General features: G+C 44.5%; 1 protein-coding gene across 9 annotated transcripts; it reads right to left on the bottom strand.

The window, feature by feature from the left end:
* On the bottom strand, positions 1–24914 carry PRDM15 (PR/SET domain 15). 9 transcript variants are annotated; one of them, XM_069945477.1, is made up of 25 exons: positions 24865–24914; positions 21371–21416; positions 21145–21238; positions 19798–19951; positions 18327–18579; positions 17958–18077; positions 17651–17749; positions 16927–17154; positions 14646–14820; positions 14211–14395; positions 13328–13449; positions 12921–13008; positions 12102–12269; positions 11252–11406; positions 11030–11161; positions 10814–10948; positions 10447–10610; positions 10201–10280; positions 9987–10106; positions 9565–9696; positions 8001–8079; positions 7441–7624; positions 6429–6503; positions 2473–2670; positions 1–1119 (listed from the first exon to the last, which is right to left on the bottom strand). In XM_069945477.1, the coding sequence occupies exons 2-25, from the start codon at positions 21405–21407 to the stop codon at positions 610–612; spliced, it is 3687 nt and encodes a 1228-aa protein (XP_069801578.1). In that variant the 5' UTR covers positions 21408–21416; positions 24865–24914; the 3' UTR covers positions 1–609. The 9 variants fall into 9 exon arrangements, with proteins under 9 accessions (XP_069801578.1, XP_069801579.1, XP_069801577.1 ...); XM_069945478.1 differs by having other exon boundaries at positions 7441–7616; positions 7996–8079; positions 24833–24913; XM_069945476.1 differs by having other exon boundaries at positions 24833–24913.

The following is a 24914-nucleotide window of genomic DNA, read 5'->3' as shown; positions in this document are numbered from 1 at the left end:
CATCTCCACCCCCCACAGCGAGATGGATCATTTATTAGGAATTTCACACTTTCCAGGTATAATAAAGAATGTGACACATTGTCGACAATAAATTATATTTTACATAGTAAAAAAGGAGGAAGGAGAGAAAAAAAAAAAAAAAAAAAAAAAGCTGCACAATATTTTGTTCCATGATCGGTCCTGGAAGTGTCTTTGTAGGATTTCCACCCCCCAAAAAAATCCCCAGTAAATATAAGCTGGATGACGACCAATATGGCCACCACTACAGCTCCCAGCGCAACTTTTCCAGAATCCTTCATGAAAAGTACTGCCAGGGGAATGCTGGGTGACAACCACTGCACTGGTGGCCATATTGGTTGTCACCTAACTATTCCCAGATACAGAACTAAGTAGGAAGACTGAAAAAGTTCAATCACTGGGGATTTTTTTTTATTATTATTTATTTAAAGGGGAAATGTCCATTATTAACATTAATACTGAGAATTATTTCCTGGTCTTCTCAACCGCTTGGGTTTCCTTAAATTTTATAACTGCATTAAGAAAAAGAAAAAAAAAAAACACATAACTTTGCAGTAACCGTTAATTCCAGCTTAGTCAGTGACTAATAGTTTAGTAAGTGTACATCTGTTCTTGTGAGTCCGCTTCCCCCGGTTCTCCGTCCTGTGTGGGAGAAGTGTGAGGGTCCTGGTCTGTCTGCTCCGGAGGCGGATCTTCTTCTGTTGGAGGCGAAGTTTCACCCACAGGTACCGCCCTCCATGTCAGTGGTCCCTCTGTTGCGATCTGCCCTCCCAGCGGGGCTATGGAATTGACAAATGTGGTAAGGTTGATGAAGTGAGCAACTGGGTGTGGGCCGGCAGCCTCCTGGGCTGCGGTTATTGCCAGCTCAGCTGGTCTGTTGTGGAGCACAGCACTGCCGCTCACAGCGTCGAAGGTTACAGTTAATATGGAGCTGTCGAGCTGGAGCTGGCGGTCAGGAGCAGTCAGGTGACCCACTGCCACCGGCTGTAAGCTAGCGAACTGCGCCCCTGCCGTTGTGGTGATGGGTGTGACGGTGATGTTGGTCAGACCCACTGTGCAGGATGGAGCAGGGACATTTCCATCGCTGATCGTCACCACAACCTAAAAGAAGAAAAAGTCACTGATCCCTTCCATTATCAGCAAACATGCCCCTGACAGGACACAGGACACTTACCCTCTCAGTTATACAACATATACCACTTTAAAGAAGAACTCCAGGAAAGAGAAATAATTTCTTTCAAATTAACCAATGTCAGAAAGATATATAGATTTCTAAGTTACTTCTATGTAAAAATCTCAAGTCTTCCAGTACTTATCAGCTGCTGTATGTCCTGCAGGAAGTGGTGTATTCTTTCCAGTCTGACATGGTGCTCTCTGCTGCCACCTCTGTCCCTGTCAGGAACTGTCCAGAGCAGTAGCAAATCCCCATAGAAAAGATACAGTAAATCAGTATCACTCCTTAGGCCAAACAACTAATTAGAAACACTAGCACTTTTTCCAGCCTCCCTAAAAGGGCCATCTCTAAACTTTATCACCACCTTACAACCATGAATAAGGATAGTAAACCACGCCGTATTTTAGCCTGGGAAAAGGAGCTCCAGATAGTCTTCTCAGAAGAACAGGTGAAATTTATGGCGACTCACTCTCATGGCTTCTCCACATGTGTAGAAGTACAAGAGGCCTCCTACAAGTTGTTTGCTGGGTGGTATAGAACCCCAGCCTTCTTGTTTGATCATGGACTCACACCCAATGACACATGTTAGAGATGCATTAGAGAAAGAGGTTCACTATCCCATATCTGGTGGTTTTGTAGTGCCATTCGCCCATTCTGGGAACAAGTGTCCTTCTGGATCTCCAAACTACCCAATTCAAATTCCCCACTTTCCCCCGAATATGTACTCTTATGGGCACCAACCCCCTCTCTCTGTCCGAATAAATGTTCTACCCCTTCCCTCATTTCCCTCTCTTCTCCTCTGTTTCATATACAACTTCCCCCTCCCAACCCATGGTTCTATTGGTTTCTCCCCCCCCCCCCTCTCACCTAAGACCCTCTCTATATTTTATATCTCTGTAAAGATTGAAAAGAAAAGAATCCTGCTCTGGACAGTTCTTGTCAGGGACAGAGGTAAAATTTCAAATCTACCAGTTGATTTGAAAGAAAGAAATTCATGAGTGTACCCCTTTAAAAGAGGTTATCCCCTAACCAGCTAACTGGTGTGGATGTGATTGAACAGTGTCAGATTGCTGTTACTATTCCCCTTCTCAATGGAGTAGGACGACCACCATCACTGTGTAAGGATGCACCTTTTGAAGGGGGAATGGTAACACCCAGCTATCAGTTTAGCTGTACATTTCTAGGAGGAATAACAGAAGAGCAGCACAATGCTCCACACTCACTAGGGAACATGTCATTACCACAGGTAGATCATTTGTGCAAAATATCACATCTCTAACCTGCTGCAGGGTCTCCACCGCAGAGCCATCTTCCTCTCCGGGGCCGCTGGTGAACTCCACCTCCTTGTTACTATACTGCACATACTCAGAGTCCCCGTGTACCACCTCTTCCACCTCGCCACCATCTTTGTCATGAGCAGCCACCAGCCGCATCTGTTTGGCCCTTGGCATGTCTTCATCCTCTTCACCTAACCCTGGCTGTGAGGAGACACAATTACAGCCGCCGGGTAAACCCCACATGTATACAGCAGCATACAAACGCTACAATGGGGACAGATCTAGAAACCCAATTGCGCTATGGTTGTCCTGGCAAGTAAAGAGAAGTTGCCCCACCAGAAAGACTTTCCTTTCCCTACTGGAAAGTTGATAAACTTAAAATCACTGGGTTCCAGCAGTCACACTAAGTAATCATAGGATTGGGGAGTCCCCAGTCTCTCATTTGAATGGAGCAGTGGTTTCTATGGGAGCTGACAGATATAGCCAGGTGATCTCAGGTGGTCCCACACACAATGAATGGAGCTATAAAATGCATGTGGCTGCTGGAGACTCAGGACATCCACAGGGAGACAGGGTACAGGGGCCACAAGGAGACGGGGTACAGGGGACACAAGCAGCACACATTTCCTAGGACAAACAACAGACTTCAAAACGCAAGAAAGAGAAAAGAAGTAGTGAAATACAGCAGCATCAGGGGAAAAATAAAGGAAATTGTTGTATGCAGACTTAAAGGAGAAGTCCGTCCAAAACTATTTTTTAATATGTTATTACTTATGGAAAGCTAGACAAATTTCTAATGTACATTAATTATAGGAAATGCACATATAGGGCTATTTCCCTTAATTTAGTAGATCAGGGAGACACAGATTCTCTAAAATACTGTGGCGTCACGAACAGAGGTAGATGCATAGACACATCCCTCCCTCCCTTCTCGGTGCCCTCCAAATGTACTGTTAAATACATTTATTATTTTGGGGAGCAAGAACACTTGCTCCCCAAAGTATTCCATAAATGTATTCAACCAAAAACACTGTATATTACATTTACATACACATCCATTGTAATTCCAATGGAGTGTCCAGCAGGGGCGCACTATATATAGAAGTCAATAGTACTCATTGACTTCTATATATATAGTGCGTCCCCTGCTGGAAACTCCATTATAATTACACCCCCGATTCTTGACGTCACAGTATTTTAGAGACCCTGAAGTCTCCCTGATCTACTAAATTAAGGGAAATAGCCCTATATGTGCAATTCCTATAATTAATGTATATTAGAAATTTGTCTAACTTTCCATAAGAAATAACATATTAAAAAATAGTTTTGGCAGAAGTTGTCCTTTAAAGGCAATCCCAATATTTGTTATCTCGTGACACGTCTTATAGAAGATTTAGGATATTTTCTAGAAATGACGAAATGTCTTCAGGACAGGTTATCAATGTGTGGTTGGTGAGGGTCACATAGTATTTATTGCTCCATACATGTAAAGCATGAAGCATGGTGCTATTACACGGCCCCAGCTGTAGCACACTGCTGGAATGATCTCATACATCCACAGCTTACTGGACTCTTAAAGAGTCACTGTCGTATTTTTTTTTTTGCAGAAATCAATAGTCCAGGCGATTTTAAGAAACTTTGTAATTGGGTTTATTAGCCAAATCTGCCATTATCTGCATGTAAAAAGCCTTTTCCCAGGTCCCCCCTCCTTCCTCTTTTTCATCCACTCCAAAAAATCTGAAAATTGTGACTTGTTGCAGGAGACGTACCCTGTCTGCTCTAGGGAGAGGGGAGGGGGGAGGAGGAAGGAGGGAGTTAGTCGGCAGCAGAAAGCAGATAACAGAGGATTACAGGCACGGAGCTGGGTGACAGCTGTAATCCGAGCTCAGACAGGTCACTGGTGATGGTCAGTAGAGATATCCCGTGAGGGATTTGTAGATTAACTCTTTATTGTCCTGTTTTGGTCTTTTCTTTAGCTCTCTCCATAGGAGAACAATGAAGACAGGGGGGAGAGCTTCAAACTGCTTTTTAATGATAAAAATGCATTTTTCGGATAATAAACCCAATTACAAAGTTTCTTAAAATCGCCTGGACTATTGATTTCTGCAAAAAAAAATTTCACGACAGTGACACTTTAAAGGGATATCCAGTGCTACAAAAACATGGCCACTTTCTTTCAGAGACAGCACGACTCTTGTCTCCAGTTCAGGTGTGGTTTGCAATTAAGCTCCATTTACTTCAATGGAACGGAGCAGCAAAACTCCGCCCAAGCTGGTGACAAGAGCAGTGCTGTCTCTGGAAGAAAGTGGCCATGTTTTTGTAGCGCTGGATAACCCCTTCAATGTGATCCCTTCATTACAAACAGCTGAACATGCTCTTTTAATACAGGGAGATGAGGGGACAATAGCTGAAGATTTTTTTCGGAACAACAAAACTACCCAACAGCCGAACAAGCACTGACTCCTAATACGATCTGTATCGATCACTAATAAAATGTGATCTATGTTATCCAAGTTACCTTTTCTCCCCACCCTCTGTGTGCTTGATAAAGAACGTGGATGTTGAAACCTTGCTTCTGCCGATAATCGGCAGCGATCAGCTGAGGGGTGGCAAGATGCTTCATCGGAAGATCAGACAAAATTTGTTCAGCTCTCCTATTCACAGGAGCACGTTTTTTTCTGTGTTTCAGATGGGTGCACTCCACCTATCCCACCCAGGTGGTGTAATTACTTGTGCCGATATAAGACAGAACTTGCATGCCCAGAGCATAGGCCATGGAGAGGCCGTAGTACAGTGTAGGACTGCCCTGTGTATGAGGCCACCATAACGTGGTGGGGTAGTTTACACCATTTTCAAATGGTAACCAAGAGCCTCATTGTTGTGGAAGGTTTTTTTTGGCAGTTGGGGGGGGGGGGCTGTTTTAACTATTTTCATGTTTGTAGTGGGTCTGTATCTTGTGTTTTTGTGCGTTTTCATCGGAAGATCGCATATTGTGTGATCACTGATATACTGAAATGGGCGCACGGACCATGCAGTGATCATTCATGCAGCCCGGCTGCTCAATTAATTGTGCAGTCTAAAGACACACCAGTGCCAATTTCAACGATCAGTACTTGGTGGCAGCCACGAACAGCCAGAGATTGTTATGTCTAAAAAGGATCCTTACAGTCAGATCACATATTAGCAGTCAGTGCAGAAAGCCAGGTGATTCCAAATGGACCATAAAGCTGCTGGCACAAGGTCGTGGGAATACTTGCCTCCCCCAAGCTGTTACAAAACTACAGCAACCATCATGCCTGGGCAGTGAATGATAAAGCTTTGGCTGTCCAAGCATGATGGAAGTTGTAGTTTTGCAACAACTGGAGAACTACAGGTTCCCTATCCCTGACCTTGCAAGTGGAGCAGCTTCTTCCCTCTAAAGAATCCCCCACCATTCACACATTGATAGTCTATTGCAGCCCCTTTATTCTGAGTTTAAAGGGGTTATCCAGCGCTACAAAAACATGGCCACTTTTCCCCCTACTGTTGTCTCCAGTTCAGGTGTGGTTTGCAATTAAGCTCCATTTACTTCAATGGAACTGAGTTTCAAAACCCCACCCAAACTGGAGACAACAGTAGGGGGAAAGTGGCCATGTTTTTGTAGCGCTGGATAACCCCTTTAAGCTCCATTTACTTCAATGGAACAGAGTTTGAAACCCCACCCAATCTGGAGACAAGAGAGGGGGAAAAGTAGTCATGTTTTTGTAGCGCTGGATAACCCTTTTAATGTAAAGTCACAGATAACCCAATGAGATTATCCTCACAGTAAAAGATAACAAAAAGCTGGAATCCCCCTTCAATATGGATCATTTTACTAAGAAGCTGTGCATCAGAACATTACAGAAGACTGGTAAGTAGACCCCCACCACTATAGAGGGGGTAGATGGGACATATCTGCCCCAGAGCCTTGTACTGGTTACCTGTATGACTGAGGCTTCGTCAATGGCTGTCTGCTCTTCTAGATCGTTCAAATCTTCTATCCGCAAAGATAGGACCTGATGTGGATTAGGTTTATCTTATTACATTTTTACATGGAAGGTCTATTATATATAGGTGCATTAGAGGGCCGGCTCACCTTATATCAGCCATAGCTGGGTCCCCCTACTGATCACTAGAATGATGGGGTCCAGTAAACGCATTCAGCTCCGCTACATTCATAGCACTGAATACATAGACCTCATTATTCTATTACCTGTGGGGGTTTCGGCTCCACCTTTGCCCCAATACATGTAAGGTTAAGTGAAGGACAAAAAGTCATTGTGCGCTTTTCTGAAAGTCAAAGCCTTTGTTGGGGAAGCGAATATTAACACATTGTTGAGAAATTTTAAAAGGGGTTAGAAAAATATGCCTGCTTTCTCCCCAAAACAGCACCACCCCATGTCCTCAAGTTGTGTGTGGTATCACAACTTAACTCTATTCACTTCAATAGAAAAAGTGATGCTTTTCTGGAAGAAAGCAGCCTTGTTTATGTAAAGAAGAAATTATGGCTTTCTGAGGTCTTAATATATCTTTATAGTACAAGAGCTCTACTAAATAAATAAATAAAAATATTATATATCTCCAAATTTCTGCATAGATACAGAATAATATGCTAACATATTGGCTGCCCACAGTCACCACTAGGGGGAGCTTAGGAGCTTCCTGTATACTGCGTTATTGGTGGTGGAGCCATAGCTCTTAAAGGGACTGTCATCAGGGCCCTCCAATTATTAGCGTTATGAGCTGCTGTGTCACATGAATAAATTATAATAACATATAGCTTCCCAGACATGGGACATTATGTGAGATTACTGCATTATTATCTTGGATTACAGCGGCCTCCTCCATCATAGTGGATCTGCCTAATGATGGGAGTTCTCCTGATGTGACAAGCCCTATGATGACCCGGATGCAGCCTGGTCAGAGACTAGTCATGCGATTTCAGTGACTAACCTCAGGATGTTTGCGCCGCAGGTGGCGGCTCATGGAGGCACGGGTGGAGACCTTGGTTCCGCAGAGATGACAGCTCTGAGCCTCCACCTTGTCATGTGTGAGCTGGACGTGCTTCTGGAGCATGTATTCTGTGACGTACTTCTTATCACACACCAGACAGGCCCACTGCTTGCCCACTGCAGTAGAACCAAACACATGACATAAAGCCTCCATGTACAGAAGGTGTAATCGCTATAGTATGCATACAGGTTATAAGATGGGAGTGCATGCACTTCTAGGGTCCTGATCACATGCGGACTCACATGCGGACTCACCATAGCCTAGATAGAATCATCAGCCAGGCCAGAGATACAACAACACCACATGCTCAGCTCTGCTACAAAATACAATGCTAGCTCCAAGCACACAATACCGATATGAGTTCAAGGACTATGGGGTCTGCCGGATGATACCGATGTCAGGGGAAACATGGATTCAGAAGTGATGTCATCTGGTGCACCATGACCCCTGACGTTAGCTGTGTATGGGGGAGAGGAACAAACAATATATACTTACCAGTATGCACCAGTTTATGGGTCTCCATTGTGTTCTTCTCACTGAACGTTCTCCCGCACACCTCACACATGAAGTCCTTCATACCTGAGCAGAAAAATAGATTTTACACAAGCTTGACATTCAGAGCAATACAAAAAGATAGTAGATGGTATATACTCTGATCAGCCATAACATTACAATCACTGTGTGTATAATGGTCAGTTAGGTGGTATGTGTCACAGTAACATGCGTATGATGCCAGGACACAAGGTCTTTAGCAGAACATTGCCCATCACGCTGCCCCCACACCATCTTGTCTTCTTCCCGCAGTGTATCCTATTGCCATCTCTTCCCCAGGTAATTGACGCACATGCACACAATGGAGAACCCCGGTGACTCTGATTGCAGATCAGTCCTCTGTAGGCAGGTTATGTCTGAAAGAAACACTCAGATAGGGCGGGTTCAAACTACAGAATTCTCGCGGACAATGTCCGCAGAATTCCGTCAGCTGTCCGCCCGCACGCCTTTCCGCCAGTCCCATAGACACCATTCTATGGGCCGCCGTATTCCGCTATACGCTGAAAGAAGTGTCATGTCACTTCTTTTAGCGGATCGCGGAATACGCCGGCCCATAGAATGGTGTCTATGGAGCCGGCGGAAAAGCGCGTGCCCGTGTGGGCGGACAGCTGAGGGAATTCCGGGGACATTGTCCGTGAGAATTCCGTAGTGTGTTGGAGCTGTGCTGGAGGTGTGGTCTAGAGGTAACTCTTCTTTCTAGAGACCTGCCAGCAAATCTGTTGAAATTTAGTGGTTGGTCGCCATTTAATGGTAAATAATTGCTGTAATATTAAAACAGCAGTTTTGAAATAATGGCCGCTATTTGCCATTAAATGGGGGCCATCCACTCAATTTAAACAGTGTGTGAACATAGCCTTTCTGGGTTTTCAATCCACTCAGAGTTTTGGTTCCAAAAATATTGACCAAAATACTTACCAAAAATACTGAGTGTGATCATAGCCTTAAAAATGATACTATAATGAGAAAAAAATAAAGACCTATATTTAATTTCCATCAGCGGATTTGAACCAAAGAATGAACTTCTGGCAGGTCGCTAGACAGGCGAGTTACCCCTAGACCACAGCTCCAACACATTTGGGTTCAGAGATTCAACTATAGCTGAGTGTTTCTTTCAGACATAACCTGCCTACAGAGTACTGTTATGCAATCAGAGACACTTTCTGACAGCTGAGCGTGCAGGAAGCTGGGCACCATTGATTATTCATGAAGAGGAAGGAGTGGTGAGGTGTGTCAGAGTCTGGCACAAACAATCCTCTTTGACACTTTATTACAGTAGGACTGTGCATAATACCACGCTCACTAGGGGACTGCCAGCTACAGCACACTGTTGGCACCTTAGGTAGGGCTCGGGTGCTGACAGTTTCCATTTAAAGAGATGTTCCTGATGCTTTAACCACTGATAATCTATCTTCTAGATAGATCATCACTATGTGATCAGACACAGTTATTCTGCCAATCACATTGATTGCCTGTCATACAAGGTCAGTATAAAGCCTCTATACCACCCCTCACCTGTATGCCGCTTGTAATGCTTTAGCATGTTCACCTTCTGAGCAAACTTGCGGTGGCACTCCATGCACTCGTACTCCTTAATCCCCTTGTGCAACTTCATGTGATGCCGCAGAGCGTGCTTTGTCTTCATCCCTGAGGAGAGAATTGAGAATCTGCATTTTAAAGCCCTTGGGAGACTGATAAGGGTGAAGACTGTTCATTTTACAGTAGGGAACTTGTTTGCCCAGAGTTCTTGCCTCATTCAGTGTTGTTATAAGGACAATGAGTGGAACCAAGTCACCGAAGTGACTGACCCTACTGAAGCCAGATAGGTCATGAATATTGATGTGCATGGTGATTAGGATCCATACTATGTCCCTATGACCACAATAGATGGCTGACATGAAGTGTTGTCATGCAGTGGTGAATCATCAGTCCCATACCTTTCCCGCACTCTGCACACAGGTATTCCCGGATGTTGTCATGGACTCTCATATGTTCCTTTAGCATGTCTTTCCTGGCAAAAGATTTCCCGCACTGTTCACAGCCGTGACTCTTCACCCCTGAAAGACAAGTTTTGTCAGTAGATGGCAGACCCCAATGTAAGCACCCAGGATCCAACACTGACGACAAGAGACATCATAGGATGCAGGTTACCTGAGTGGATAAGTTTGTGTCTTTCCAAGTTTCCTATACTATTAAAGATCCGGCCACAGACCTCACAAGGGTGAATGTACCTGCACAGAGACAAATGTTGCATTAGAGAGAACAAAACCCATCACTCAACCCCCTCCCCTTCATATACCCCAGAAGGATTTCAAATGTAGTAGAGCCAGAGAAACAAGAATAGCAGAGCTGAGTGATACATGTGCATCAGACAGCAGGACACCGCAACGCACTCACTTCTGCACCTCCGGATCTGGTAGATTCTCACGGTGGATCACCATGTGTGCATGATAAGTAGCTTTCAGTGCAAACCTCCTGTGACATATACTGCAGTCATAACCATTCTCAGCGTGGACATCCATGATGTGCTTCAGGTATTCCTTCCCCCGGGCAAAGGAGATCTGAGAAGTGTAATACAACACATCAGAATAAGCAATGTATGCATAGTGTGACCTTACCAGCAGAATAGTGAGTGCAGCTCTAGAGTATAATACAGGATGTAAATCAGGATCAGTACAGGATAAGCAATGTAATGCATGTACACAGTGACTCCAGCAGAATAGTGCAGCTCTGGAGTATAATACAGCTTTAAAAAGATACCTACCTGGCACCTCTTACAGCCATACTTGTGGGGCTCAGAGTCAGCGCTCCCGTCTGAGTTGTCATCGTTGTCCTCAGAAGAGATGCCGATCTTCCCAATAAACTCTTCTCTCTGCTGGTCGTTCATCAGAGCAATATCCTACACATGAAGGAGCGGCATTAGGACTGTCCTGCCCCCGCAGGAAACACTCAGGACAGACAGTCGGACAAGCACAGATACCTTGAAATGAATGTGTATGTGATCCCGCAAAACATCCACCCTAAAGAACTTCCGGCCGCAAATCTCACAGGTGTACTTTTTATCTCCATGTGTGAGGAGGTGTTTGTTCATGTTGCTCCGGCACGAGAACATCTGGGTATAAAGCAAGCATCAAGGGCAATTCATATCAATACGGCGCCATTCCTACAGCAATCCATTACTATACGCATAGTACAAACTTACTTTTCCACAGACAGGACAGGCTGATGGCTCTTTCTTATACTTGATGGTATGGTCAGTTGCCTGCTGGATGGATGACTCCCGCTTCACACGTCTCACTCCTGTAGGTGGAGCCAGCCCAGACAGGAGAATATAACATGGATTAACAGGATATTCCCCTAATACACATATATAAAGATTTGCAATATATTCTCATTATCCTGCATGATGCACATTCAACTGGAGGTCTATCACAATTATCTCAGCTACATCTGCTTAATAACCTACCTGTAGCCTCTTGGATGTTGGGCTTCACAGCCGCACTGTAATAGTCTGAATAGAAGAGGCCATGCTGTGCCAACAGTGTACTCTATAGTGTCACCATCCATACTAAGCTTCTGTGTGTGTATATATAAATTTTATTTTTTTTAACAATGTATTATGCTTCTGGCAGGGCCTATTAGGCTCTTGTACAGTACTGACCACTGCATCTCCATTGTTAAAGGAACTGGAATTTATTCTGATCCCAGCCATTGCAGCAAGGAGTGTATGCGGGGACAGCTATGGAGTGGGGCGAGACAGGATACACATGGTTACTACAACAATGTGAAATCTGAGGTTGGCTGCACACATGTGTGTTTTTCATTACGGATGCAAGTCCTGGCCAGACCGGTAACAGTTTGGTTCATAAGAACAGCGGTCAGGCCAGGACTTGGGTCCACAATATCAAACACATTATGCACAGATGAGATAAGCCCATGTAAAGTATCTACACGAAATCTGTCATGCAGCATATAGTCAAGAAACACTATAGGATTAGAAGTTCTGAAGTCGCAGGACTTGACTCCTTCCACACGGCACTACAGTCACCGACCTTCTAGATGTCTGCGGTGATGTTCCAGCATCACATCCCTCCTGTAGAAGAGTTTGTTACAGATCTCACATGCGAACTTCTTCTCTCCGTGTTTCTTCTTGTGCTTGGAGAGGTTGCTGTTGGTGGAGAAGAATCGGTAGCACATCTCGCACTGGAAAGACTTGTCATCTGTCAAAGTAAGGATGAAAGTCACATAAAATGGACCTAAAAGATTTTCCAGCATTCACCTATATATATATATATATATATATATATATATATATATATATATATATATTATATACACACACACACACACACACACACACACACACACACACAAGGTAGGTTCTGCATACCAAACAGGATGCATTTCGGCTCTCTTGCCTTTCTTAACTAGTTTCTCGATTAGTTGACAAAGGCCAGAGAGCCAAAACGCGTCCTGTTTGATATGCAAAACCATCCCGGCCGTTGGGCAAAGGGCTGCAAGTTTAAAAGTTGTTGTTTTTTAGGACAATAGCTGCATCACCTGCCAAATGGACCCCAGGATAGATCTTGGATTAAAAGCAGTTATCTGAAGGTATAAGCGTTTTATAAGGGGTCAGATTGTGGGTACATAGTTGCTTTAAAGCTTCCTCAAAAGGAAGAAATGAGCCGAGGATCAGGAGTTCTCACTTCTCAGCTGATCACTATCTTTTACACAGGCCAACTAAAGCTCATTTTTTCTAATCTCATAAATTCAGTGTAAGTAAAAGACATAAATGCTCTCTTATAAAACACTGCCACTCCTGTCCACAGGTTCTGTGTGATATAGGACCTCCTATAAGACGCATCTCCTACCTGTCCTGCAGTTGTGGAACTCCAGAAAGGCCTCCACCCTGAACGCCTTTTCACATGTGGCGCAGCGGTATCTGTAATCAGCATCGACCTAGAGATAACAAGAGGATTATTATGTCACTACTGTGGATTACATCTAGGTAAATGTGTATTGGCCACAGCTCCACACTATAGCATCACGAGGATAAAGTAGAAGGGCAATGAGTGATCCGAAATATAGCTGTGCATCCCCTGGTGGGACAATCCCATTAAAGGGCATGTACACATTCATAGGAAACATTGAAGCCGTATACTCAAACCAGTAGCTGATCTACAAAGCTGCATTTCCTTAACAGTAAATTAGACATACTGCAAGCCAGAGACTTCATAGACCCCCAACAAGGAGTTCAGATAAGACGCGGACCACTCACCTCATTCCGGCTGTGCTTGTACGACACATGCTGCTTAAGGCTCTCTTTACGGCTGAAAAGTTTAGCACACTCCTCGCACTTAAAGAGCTTGTCCCCTGCAGAAGGAAAAACAAGAGCGCCCTCTGAAGGTCAGCGCAAGAAAAAAATAAAAAAAAAATACACTATGACCACTATATGGTGGAGCCACAGAAGAAAAAACACACATTTTATTTAAAACTAGAGCAATGTCATTTATTTAAAAGAAAAAAGAAAAAAAAAAAGTTTGTCATAGGTTTTGAATTAGTCATTATCTGGCTACTGAGACCCAAGCGCTAGAACAAGTGGGGGAGAAGGTGCCAACTTAGCGCTTATTCTCCCTGCTGTCTCCATGCACCATAGACTTTTTATAAAGAAGAGCTTAACCTAGTGCTTCTCCTGGTTCGTTCTAGCGATCACCCAAAAATCTTAGTCTTACACGGGACAATTATTGGTCGAAAAATCGTTAGATCGTTTGGATTTAAAGATAATCATTTTATGTAATAGCAGATAACGATTAAACGACCAACGAGAAATCATTTGGTCGTTTGATAGAATTCCGACCTATTTTTATCATTTGATCGTTCAGTGTAATAGGAAGTCATAGCTGAAACGTACGCTATAGCATAGACAAAACGACCACAAGAACGATCATAAGTAACGATCATCGTTCTGTGTAATTGGGCGAATGATTCCGGGTCATTTGCCTTAGCGGTCGTTTATCGTTAATTAGTCAGAGAAAAAATAAATAAAATAAATATATATATATATATATATTTGGTGTAATAGTACCCTTACAGTGACATTTTGTGTGTAACATATCCCAGCCACAAGCCACCTTAAACAGAGTCCAGGTAAACTCTCTTACCATGGGATCGAATGTGTCGGCTCAGGTTGCTGCTGTTGCGGAAAGCCTTGCTGCAAATATTGCATTGAAAAACACGTTTGTGATCTCCCAGCTGCCGCACAAACTTTCTTCTCATGCCGTGCCGGGATCCTGAAAGCAGCAGCCCTCGCTTCATTGTATTGTTCCCCTGATGGAAACCAAACCTGCTGGATACAAGCACACACACAACATTCAGTCATACAGTGGACATCAAGAGCATGGCTCCCCAAAATAAAGGCAAATCTCTATTTACCATAATAGTTGGGTGACACTCACACTTGACGCCAGGGATGTATAGTCTCAGCACATAACATAGTAATTATCACTTGTCCCATTGTAGGTCATTACATTCAAGCTGATAACAGGGAGCAGTAGATTAAATTTACCCGTATAGCATGCTCCCTCTCATGCACTCACTTGGAGACAGGAGGTAAGTGGGCGTTGTTGGCCGCCGGCAGTTTTCCCAGCATCAATTCCATGAACTTGTCATCAGAATCGTGCGGAAGAGGAACGTCATCTGGAGGGATCTCCGTGATTATCTCAGCCACGCGATCCGATGGGAAGACCGGACTGTACAGGATGGGATGGTGCACTGCAGAGAGAGACCGGTGATATACAACGCTCATCTGTCTGATAATAGGGATAAGACAAAACAATCACTGATCTCAGGGGGAACAGCTAAACAAGACAGTGCAGATCACTGTTTAAAGCACCCAACACAGGAACACTAGGTGCACTGCCCCCTGGGAAATATAAATAGCAAAAATACATCAATGGAGTCTCATTCTCAAAACACAGGAATAGGCAGATATCCCTTCAGGGAAAAAAAAACTAGCAAAAGGGTGGCTCCTGTAAGAAGACCACCAAATATGTTTTATTTCATATGTTGCTGCCCATGGTAAGATTAATAATTCCTTCCATACTTGTTATTATCTATTCAATCTCCTTCCCCAATTCTGAGCTGCTACTTTCTGCTGAAGACACAAAAATCTGTGTGTGAGCTTTTCTGTCTCTCCCCCCTCCTCCCTTATGAATCCCTATCTGCAACTTTGTAATGCCTGGAGGATCACAGTGATTTCACCAGCAGCATGACCTCAGGTTAACCCTCCCAGCATTACAAAGAAGCTACAAAGTTGCAGATAAGGATTTGTATACATCAGCCATCTCGGAAGGCAGGAGGGAGGAGGGGGAGATGAAGAGAAAAAAACACAGATTTTTATGTCTTCAGCAGAAAGCAGCAGCGCAGAAATGTGGGAAGGACACAAAATAGATAACAAATATGATAGAAATTGTAAGTCTCACCATGAGCAGCAACATACGATAAAGGGGTATTCCCCTCAAACATAACTTCTCATATGCTGCTACTCATGGTGAGACTAACAATTTCTTCCATACTTGTTATTCTCTATTCTGTGTCCTTCCCCCATTTCTGCGCTGCTTTCTGCTGAAGACATAGAAATCTGTGTGAGTTTTTCTCTCCATCCCCCCCCCTCCTCCCACCTCCCTTCTAAGACAGCTGACGTATACAAATCCTTATCTGCAACATTGTAGCTTCTTTGTAATGCGGGGAGGGTTAATCTGAGGTCAAGTTGCTGGTGAACTCACTGTGATCCTCCAGGCATTAAAAAATTGCAGACAGAGACACGTAAGGGAGGTGGTGGGGGGCGGGGGTGGGGGGGGTGGAGATACACAGAGAGATTTATTAGTCCCACCATGAGCAGCAACATATGATAAGGCTCGGTTCACACTAAGTTTTTGCAATCCGTTTTTTTTATCCATTTTTCCATTTACGGATTAAAATGGATCAGTTTTTTTCTTTTTTTTTTTTAACGGACACAAAAATGAGGACAACTATGTTTTTGTGTACATTAAAAAAAAAACAACCCTTTTTTATAATGGAAGTCAATGGAAAAACGGATGCACACAAATGCATCAGTTTTTCACAAAAAACGTATTGCAAAAACGTAGTGTGAACCCAGCCTTAGGTATGTTTATGTGAACTATCAGTTAACTTCCAAGTCAGTTACAAGCCTAAGGATATGACAAGAGAAATACCAAAGCCAGGTATTGGTCTACAAGGCTTTTCTCCAGTTAGCCAAAACCCGACTCCACCCTGATGAGGGACAACACCCTGAAACAGCTGTCTGTGGAAGGATACCTGGCTTAGGTATGTCTCTTGTCATATCTGTAGACTCGTAAATGAGTAGGATATCGAATGAAAGAGGGTGGTTTTGGTGGTCTCCTTGCTGGGGCCATCCCTTTGCTTGGTTTTCCTTCCCTTTAGGGATATCTGGCTATTCCGGTACTTTAAGATTCATAAATGAGGCTCCGAGGACTCCTTTGGACATCCTTATAGGGATGACAGGGCAAATTATTCTGCTGTAAAAATCATTTGCGGAATACATGATCCTCACTTTCTATGCTGTAAATTTTGGATTGGGCGAAGATACTACACCCATGCAGAATGCATAAGAAAAGCAAATTACGTTACCCTGCAGATTTCAAATGGTGGAAAAACATAAAATATTGCACCGTAGCTCAATGTGAACTACGACGTAAGCTCCCATTGAAAACAATGGGATGCTCATTTCATGCACTGTTCATATGGATTTACAAGAAAGAGGAAAAGCTTTATAAACCCCAATAGATACAGGATGGAACAAGTGGTGGCTCCTCACCGGAGGGGCATCATCCTTACCTGGGGGGCTATCATCCTCCACGATCACTAAGGGAATGTCGCCCTTCACAGCTTTCAATTTGCGGCTTCTCTTCGGCTTCTTTTTCAGGTCGGTCCTGGCGGCAGGAGCGCTACAGACCACAGGCTGCTCTGGTGGAGCAGTCACTGTACCCCCATCTACATATGTGGGATCACATGGTCTGGAAGGAGAGATTCCCTTTGTCCGCTCCAGGTGGCTTAATAAATGTTCTGTATTAAACAAAGTGAAAGTATAAGCTTTGGACAATCACTACATGTCCCAACCATAAACTGATCACAGTGTCAGATCCCGCAGTGATCAGCTCTGATCTGTGCACAGTAACAAGAGAAGGATGTGTGTGTTGTGTAACGCAGGACAGGGCAGATCCTCCAGAACAAGAGAGAAGCTCTTTGTAACCTCTCTCCATCCTGAACAGAGGGATTCCCTACTAGGGTATACGACAATGGGTTTTCTAAACGGACAACCCCTAAAAAGTAATGCAGGCCAATTACAAGCCGGTCAAAGAACCACTCTAAAGTTTTAATATTCAGCATACGTATATAGCAGAGTTCAGCGATGTGGCAGAGTTTGTCATCTCATATATAGCTTCCAGATCATGAGCTTGGGGGGGTCCCCATGTCTGCTGCGTGATGGGAGCAGTAGCCGAGGTCTATGAAATGGACGGGGTTGCAGCTGAGCTCAGCTACATCTACCAGTGATCCGTACCTGTGAGCAGACTGGGCTCTATGAATGTTGTGTTGCACACTTTACACGCCCACTCACACGTCTCCACGTGAATTATGTCGTTGTTCTCCTGGCAGCTCACTAAGAAAAAACAGGTAATAAATATCTAAATATCTGTAAACACCCCCTCCCATGTAAATTTCTGACCAGATATTTACATAGACATCACATTTAGAGATGATCAATGCTATAGAGGTTCTCCAGCAGCTGCAGGAAGCCACACAGTCCTGTGCCCCAGCTGCTGCAGAACATCACAATGCACCATGCTCAATAACAGAGGGCAGTTTACCTGAAGTGAACGCTGCCGGTGGACGGATGATTTTCATCTTCTTGGAGGTCATTGAGGCGAGCTGGTTGCATTTTGAGGAGGTCGCGTTGACTTCTCTCTCGGATGCCAAAAATCCCACCTCTACAGAAAATAGGAAGGGGGGGAGAAAGGAACAGAAAGGAAAAAAAAAAAAGATAGAGAGAGAGAGAGACAAGTTAATCCAATTTAAAAAAAAAAAAAAAGTTAAAAAATGGCACAATTCATAGCATAACCTGGAGTTCTCCACAGTACATGTACACAGTACACTTGCAGCAGATGTAGCAGAGCCCAGCTTGTACACTTGCACCTCATGATAAGAACATTGATACAGCCCTCCCAGAGTTCCATTACCATTGTGAGATGGCATAGGGGGCTTCAGCAGAGGCTTCTCCATCTTCCTTGCATAGAAAGCTGCGTACCACACTCGTAGCTCGGTGCCTGCAGCGATGTCACGGGAGGTAGTGAAGTAGATGTCGTTTCCATGCTGAAAGGCAGTCAGGTTCTGATGGGTGTAATCTGTGGCCGGCCTGACCAGCATCATCCAGTTACAGTCATCCTCATTGGAGGTGTCAAACACCACGACCAGCCCATCCTTCTGGAACACCTAAGATAACGCAGGACATTACCAGCAACCTGTCTGCAAAAACTTCCTTAACCCCTAAAATGTCTGTGTGCAAAACCGAACAGTACAATGCATAGAAGACAGGGAGGAGGGGGATGAAGCTGCAGCTTCAGTCTTATGCAGGACACAAAGTAGGAAGCAGATGCAACTACAGCAACTCTCTCTGAAACATGCAGCAAAGAGAGGGGTGTAAACTGCAGCTTCTTTCTGTGAAACCACACATAGCGAGAAGGGAGGAAACTGCAGTGTCTCTTAGTGAGGCCACACCGAGTGAGAGGGGTGGAGGGGACATCTTATTGGCTCTCCACAGCATGGGATCTGTAATGTTCCTATTACAAGGAGCGATTTTTAACAATTAACAACTAACTATAAACGATCGCAAACGAGATTGTTTATCGTTAACCTTAAATCATTCACCATATTACACAGAACGATCATCATGAGATACGATTGTTACTATGATAGTTATTGCGATCGTTACTATGATTGTTCAATCCATCTGATCCTAGCAAAACAAAGAACAATTTGCAATTACACTGAATGATTAGTATAAAAAAAATGCGGAACTTGAGCGAACGAATGTGGAATTACAGCAAACGATTAACGATAATTTGAGGATCAGATCTAAGGGCACTATTACGCGGGACGATTATCGTGTGAAAAATCGCAACGCAGGCAACGATCGAAAAATCGATCGTATGTCGTTGATCGCTGATTTAGATCTAAACCTAAAATTATCGTTAATCATTCACTAATCGTTCGCTGTAATTCCACATTCATTCGCTGTAATTCCACATTCATTCGCTCAAGTTCCACATTTGTTCACTAATCGTTCAGTGTAATCGCACATTGTTCATTGTTTTGCTGGGATCAGAAGGAGTAAACGATCATAGTAACGATCGCAATAACGATCATAGTAACGATCTTAACTAACCCCCATTGTTCTGTGTAATATGGTGAACGATTTCAGGTTAATGATAAACAATCTTGTTTGCGATTGTTTATCGTTAAAAACGCTCCGAGTAATCATTGCCTGCAATTACACAGAACGATTATCGTTTAAATTCGAACGATATAACGATTTTTTGCACGATAATCATCCCGTGTTATAGGGCCCTAAGCAGATAAATATTACACAACAATAAACCATGCAATGAGATGTAAAGGAAGCAAACTCTGGTTACAATGAATAGACCTTACTTTGAGTGGAAAGAATGGATCTTTGTCCAGTTTCTCAGCTCTCCTACATTCAAATGGGCCAAACTGAGTGCGCTTGACAAGTGGGGTCACTGCAAACACGCCGTCCGTGCCGTCTCCGACGATTTTGATCTCCAGGTTGGTGGGAAGTGATGACCTGAAGATAGAAGAGCGTCATGGCACCTCTACAAAATAGTCTGTGCGTTGTCGTGTCACTGGGCGCTATCTACAGGGCCTGCTACTAATCACATGATGACTCAGCGCAGCCAATCACAGCTGTGATAAGTACACAGCACTTCCTGCAGGGTCACCATGTCATCAGAAGAAGCCAAGAGCACTGGGGACCCGAGCGGTAAGGGCAAGTGAATGTTTTCGTTTTCTTGTAACACCCTATGCCCTTTGAAAAAAACACTTTCTCCCAAGACTAACCCTTTAAGAGTCCAAGATGTTACAGGAGTCCCATGCCATCCTGGAGCAGGTGCTAGCCTTTGTGATGCCAAGTTAGCTTTTGCTGTAATAATTTGGATCGGTGAATTCTCTGATCCCAGTAAGAGTCTTTTCACACACACTACAATCACACGGCTGAGGTAAAAAATGGGGGTCAGCTAACATTCTTGTCCTACTCCATGGGACGATTATGGTTCGCATAATCGTTAACAATAAACGTTTTCAAACTACAGCTATCGCGAATGGCCTGAAATCGTTCACCCATTTACATGGAATGATAATAGTTACTTATGATCGTTCTTGCGGTTGTCTTGTCGTTGCTATTGCTTTCGTTGCTACTGCAAACGATGTCTTATTCAATGCGAACGATTTGCGAACGAGCAGCGATAAAAATAGGTCCAGGTCTTATTGAGCGATCAACGATTTCTCGTTCAGAACTATGTAACCATAATTCGAACGATAATCGTCTCGTGGAATAAGGGCCCTTAGGCTGCCTTTACACAGATTTTTAAAGCCAAAACCAGGAATGGATTTGAAAAGAGGAGAAATGTCAGGCTTCCCTTTATGACCTGTTCTCTGTTTATAATCTGTTTCTGGCTTTGGCTTCAACAATCTGCCATTAAATCTTTCTGTGTAAAGGCACCCTTAGTGAATGTCAGAGGACAAAAAAAAAAAACACACAAAAATGCTATGATAAAAAGCATAGAAAACAAAGAATTTTTCTGGAAAACACTGGGTCGCCTAAGGCGCCAAAAGAAATCAGATTAAAAAAAAACATGAATGAAGCCTCAAAGGGGTTATCCAAGATTATAAGAAACACTGCTGCTTTCTTGCATAAACAGTGCCCCCTCGTCCTCAGCTTATGTGTTGTATTACAGTTCAGCTCCGTTGACCTCCGCTCACCTGGCTCTGCTAAGAACAAATGAGTCATGGACGGTCACCACTGGGCCGAGCTCTGGGCACTCCGAGTCGTGATACTGTCCGCAGTCATCGCACCCTGCAAAACAAGGAGCGTGTCAGGTCGAGGTTCATCGATATACAGGAAACATTAGTGGGGGTGGGCACCCCCCTCCTTGGGATCGGGTCTACAGATCCCCACCACCACCATAAAACCGCAGAAGACACTTACATATAAACACCGACTCCTCCATCCCTTCTTGTGCCATTGTGGACACCTGGAAAGAGAAGACATGGCGCTAGTGAGTAATGGAGTGACAGATTTATCTAACAGATTATTGAAGCCTAAGCCAGGAATGGATTTGAAAAGAGGAGAAATCTTTCCTTAAAACCTGTTCTGTTTATAGTCTGTTCCTGGCTTTGGCTTCAATCATCTGTGAGATAATCTGTCCATGTAAACACACTATAATGGGCATAGGGAGTAGCTGCGATATGTCAGCCATATTGGCTCTCATGTAGTGGATTACTTGATCATAAAGTCATCGCGTCCTTGATGTGAGAGTCCTGTACTAAAAACGTTTGCTAAACTCTTATTCCTAGGCTGAGATACAATCACAGGCCGAAGTCTGAGGCTGCAATACTGAGAGGTTGCCATGGAAATTGTGTGGATACAGATTCCACTTATACATGTCCTGATATATAGACACAGGACCAGCACTAGATGGAGGCATTGCTGCTGGATCTACAATGTGAAAACACTTCTAGGCTGAGATAGGACTGCTAGATGTAACAGGCCCCAGGCCTGAGGCTGCACTACTGAGAGATAGCAGTGGCAACATGTTCCTTTCTGATCCCGGTCAGGTGCCATGTTCTTGTGGAAATGTGTGTGTATGCAAATCTCAAAACACAGTGAGGTCCAACTATAGAGAAAAATAACCAGCAAAAGATGATCCATAGATGGTGGATCCAATAAGGTTTCCATGACAACCTGAAAACTGGTTGGTAAAATCTCATTACTAGACTGCGATGGGATGACTTGAAGTGACAGGCCCAAAGCTTGAGGCTGCACTACTGAGAGTCCCTTCTGATCCCTGTCAGATACCATATTGTCATGGGAATAGGTTAGAAGCCAAATGCAGTAATAGGCTATGTTCACACTGCGTATGAGTCAGTCCGTAGTTCGTACGCCGCCGTACATGTGCGGCTGAAACTACGGGCATGGGAAAAAAAAAATCGACATGCGGCCGGATGCGTACGAACCGCTAACATACGCCCGTAGTACAGTTATGCTTCCCTAACTTGATTCGAAGCGATCTGAAACAGGTCATTTACTTGGAAATCTTCGCCCAGTCCAATAAAACTCACAGAACCTTTTGGATCGAAAAATCAAGTTCAATTTCGCTGAAATAAGTACTTCGTACGGGACCGCATGGAAATCCACGGCCGTGAGTTTCAACATTTCAGTCCTCAAACAATGGTCTTGTTCATTTTTCACGGCGCCGCATACGATCCGGCCGTAAGCTCATACGTAGTGTGCATTGTGCGGGCGTATATCGCATACTTTCAAGCAAACGCATCAGCCTCAAAACTACGTGCGTATATTCGCAGTTCGCACTACTGACGGAAAGATACGTAGTGTGAACATAGCCATAAAGTGAATACCAAAGAGAAAGCAACAGGATTCCTTCAGCTCGTTAAAAAATTCAAATTTTTATTGTAGAAATTCTTTAAAAGAAACAGCCGACGCGTTTCGAGCCAACTCGGCTTTTAGTCATGGCATCTGGATTTGGAGTGTATCAAAGGGAAAATATGCATCCTGTGATTACCAGAAAATAAGCTGACTCTATTCAGCCATGTAGATAGCGGCGCTACAATACTCTGTTCCCCTATCTACATGGCTGAATAGAGTCAGCTTACTTTCTGATAATCACAGGATGCATATCTTCCCTTTGATACACTCCAAATCCAGATGCCATGACTAAGGGTACTATTACACCGAACGATAATCGGCCGAATCGGGCAGATTATCGCTCCATGTAATAAATACAACGATCAGCCGATGACAACGATCATCAGCTGATCGTTGATATAGGTTCTGACCTATTTTTGTCGGGCGCTGACCGCACACCGCTACGTGTAATAGCAGTGCGCGGCCGGCGACTGACAATATACATTACCTATCCACGTTCCAGGGCTGCTCCTGCGGTGTTCTCCCCGGGTCCCGCTTGCTCTGGCTTCAGCTGACAGTCCGCCTGGCCAATCACAGGTCGCGGCGGCCCCGGCCTGTGACTGGCTGAGCAGCCTGTCAGCTGACAGGCCACCCTGAAACTAGAACGCGCGAGACCTGTGGAGAAGCGGAACGCAGAAGCAGCCCTGGAGCGTGGATAGGTAATGTATGTAGTTTAAACAAGGGCTGCAAGGACATCGGTAACGATGTCCTTGCAGCCCTTGTTAAACGATTATCGGGCCGTGTAAACTAGCGACGATCTAGCAGATCGCCGCTCGTTTACAGGTATTATCCGGCCCCCATCGGCCTGTGTAATACCACCCTAAGAGCCGGGTTGGCTCGAAACGCGTCGGCTGTTTCTTTTAAAGAATTTCTACAATAAAAATTTTAATGTTTTAACGAGCTGAAGGAATCCTGTTGCTTTCTCTTTGGTATGGACACCCCGGTCTCCAGGGGCTAAAAACTTCGTGCTCAACAAACGTATATATACTTGAGAAGGCATGAACTGATAAAACTGGGTGCTGACCACACCTTCTATCTTGCATATCCAGTAATAAAGTGAAAACTGTCAGTAATCTTTTATTTTTAGGCCAATATATACGATTGAGGTCACAGGTCTGAAGATGGAGGCTGCACTACTGAGAGGTTGTGATGACAACATGTCTCCATAACAGCCAACCAAAGTAGGACATATTAGGAGTAGCGGGTCTCAGTAGTTCAGTCTATAGGGTTACCAAGGCTCTCCTGCTAGTGCCCTGGCATGTAGTTGCTGCAGCTAGGAGTGGGAGCACGTCTGTTTATTTACACCATTGATGGGGAACCTTCGGCCCTCCAGCTGTTGCAAAACTACAACTCCCATCATGCGTGGCCTGGACAGCCGAAGGCTGTCCAGGCCAGGCATGATGGGAGTTGTAGTTTTGCAACAGCTGGAGGGCCGAAGGTTCCCGATCCCTGATTTACACCAATGTTCAATCCATCTAACTGCAGCAAAACTACAACTCCCATCATATCCCTGAGAAAAAAAGCATGATGGGAGTTGTAGTTTTCCAGTGGTGTATTGGCTCAGGATATAGGCAGCATTGCTCCCAGTCTCTGACATGTCCATACACTATACCCGTAGCCTTCCTGCTTATGGGGATCTTTATTTGCGGATATACGCGCCTAAACACATGCACGTAGGATGAGCGGCGCACACACGACACGGACATGTCCGCTGTATATCGGGGCTGGGGGTCCGGCCAGGCGGCGGCGGCTCCGGGATCGGTTGGCACAGCCAGGTTTTGCCTGTGATCCCGCAGCTGCAGGGAAGCCGCCCCCTCCGGCTGCTGCAACAAAGAACAGACGGCCTGGCAGCTGGAGCGGGGGGTGGCGGCTTCCCCATCCTGCCCGCCTCCTCCCCGCACACCGGCCCACACACCCCGGCCGGGCCCGCAGCTTTCCCCTTCCCCCATCCTCTCATCCACCCACCTGCTCCCGGTACCAGCTCTGGGGGAACCCACCGGTAGGAGGAAACCGAATCCGGACTCCGGGTTCCGATCCGTTCCGGAAA

The sequence above is a fragment of the Dendropsophus ebraccatus genome, chromosome 11 (genome assembly GCF_027789765.1).
Source record: "Dendropsophus ebraccatus isolate aDenEbr1 chromosome 11, aDenEbr1.pat, whole genome shotgun sequence".
NCBI lineage: Eukaryota > Metazoa > Chordata > Amphibia > Anura > Hylidae > Dendropsophus > Dendropsophus ebraccatus.
The sequence above is the reverse complement of the archived record's forward strand: the minus strand, read 5'-3'. Positions and strand labels throughout refer to the sequence as shown.

Excerpts from the sequence above, each read along its gene's own strand:
- PRDM15 (XM_069945477.1), bottom strand. The coding sequence starts at position 21,407 with ATGGCACAAGAAGGGATGGAGGAGTCGGTGTTTATAT. Across the intron at positions 21,239-21,370 it reads GGAGGAGTCGGTGTTTATAT|GGTGCGATGACTGCGGACAG; the intron begins GTAAGTGTCTTC and ends CTTGTTTTGCAG. Across the intron at positions 18,580-19,797 it reads ATCCATTCTTTCCACTCAAA|GTGTTCCAGAAGGATGGGCT; the intron begins GTAAGGTCTATT and ends GCGTTATCTTAG.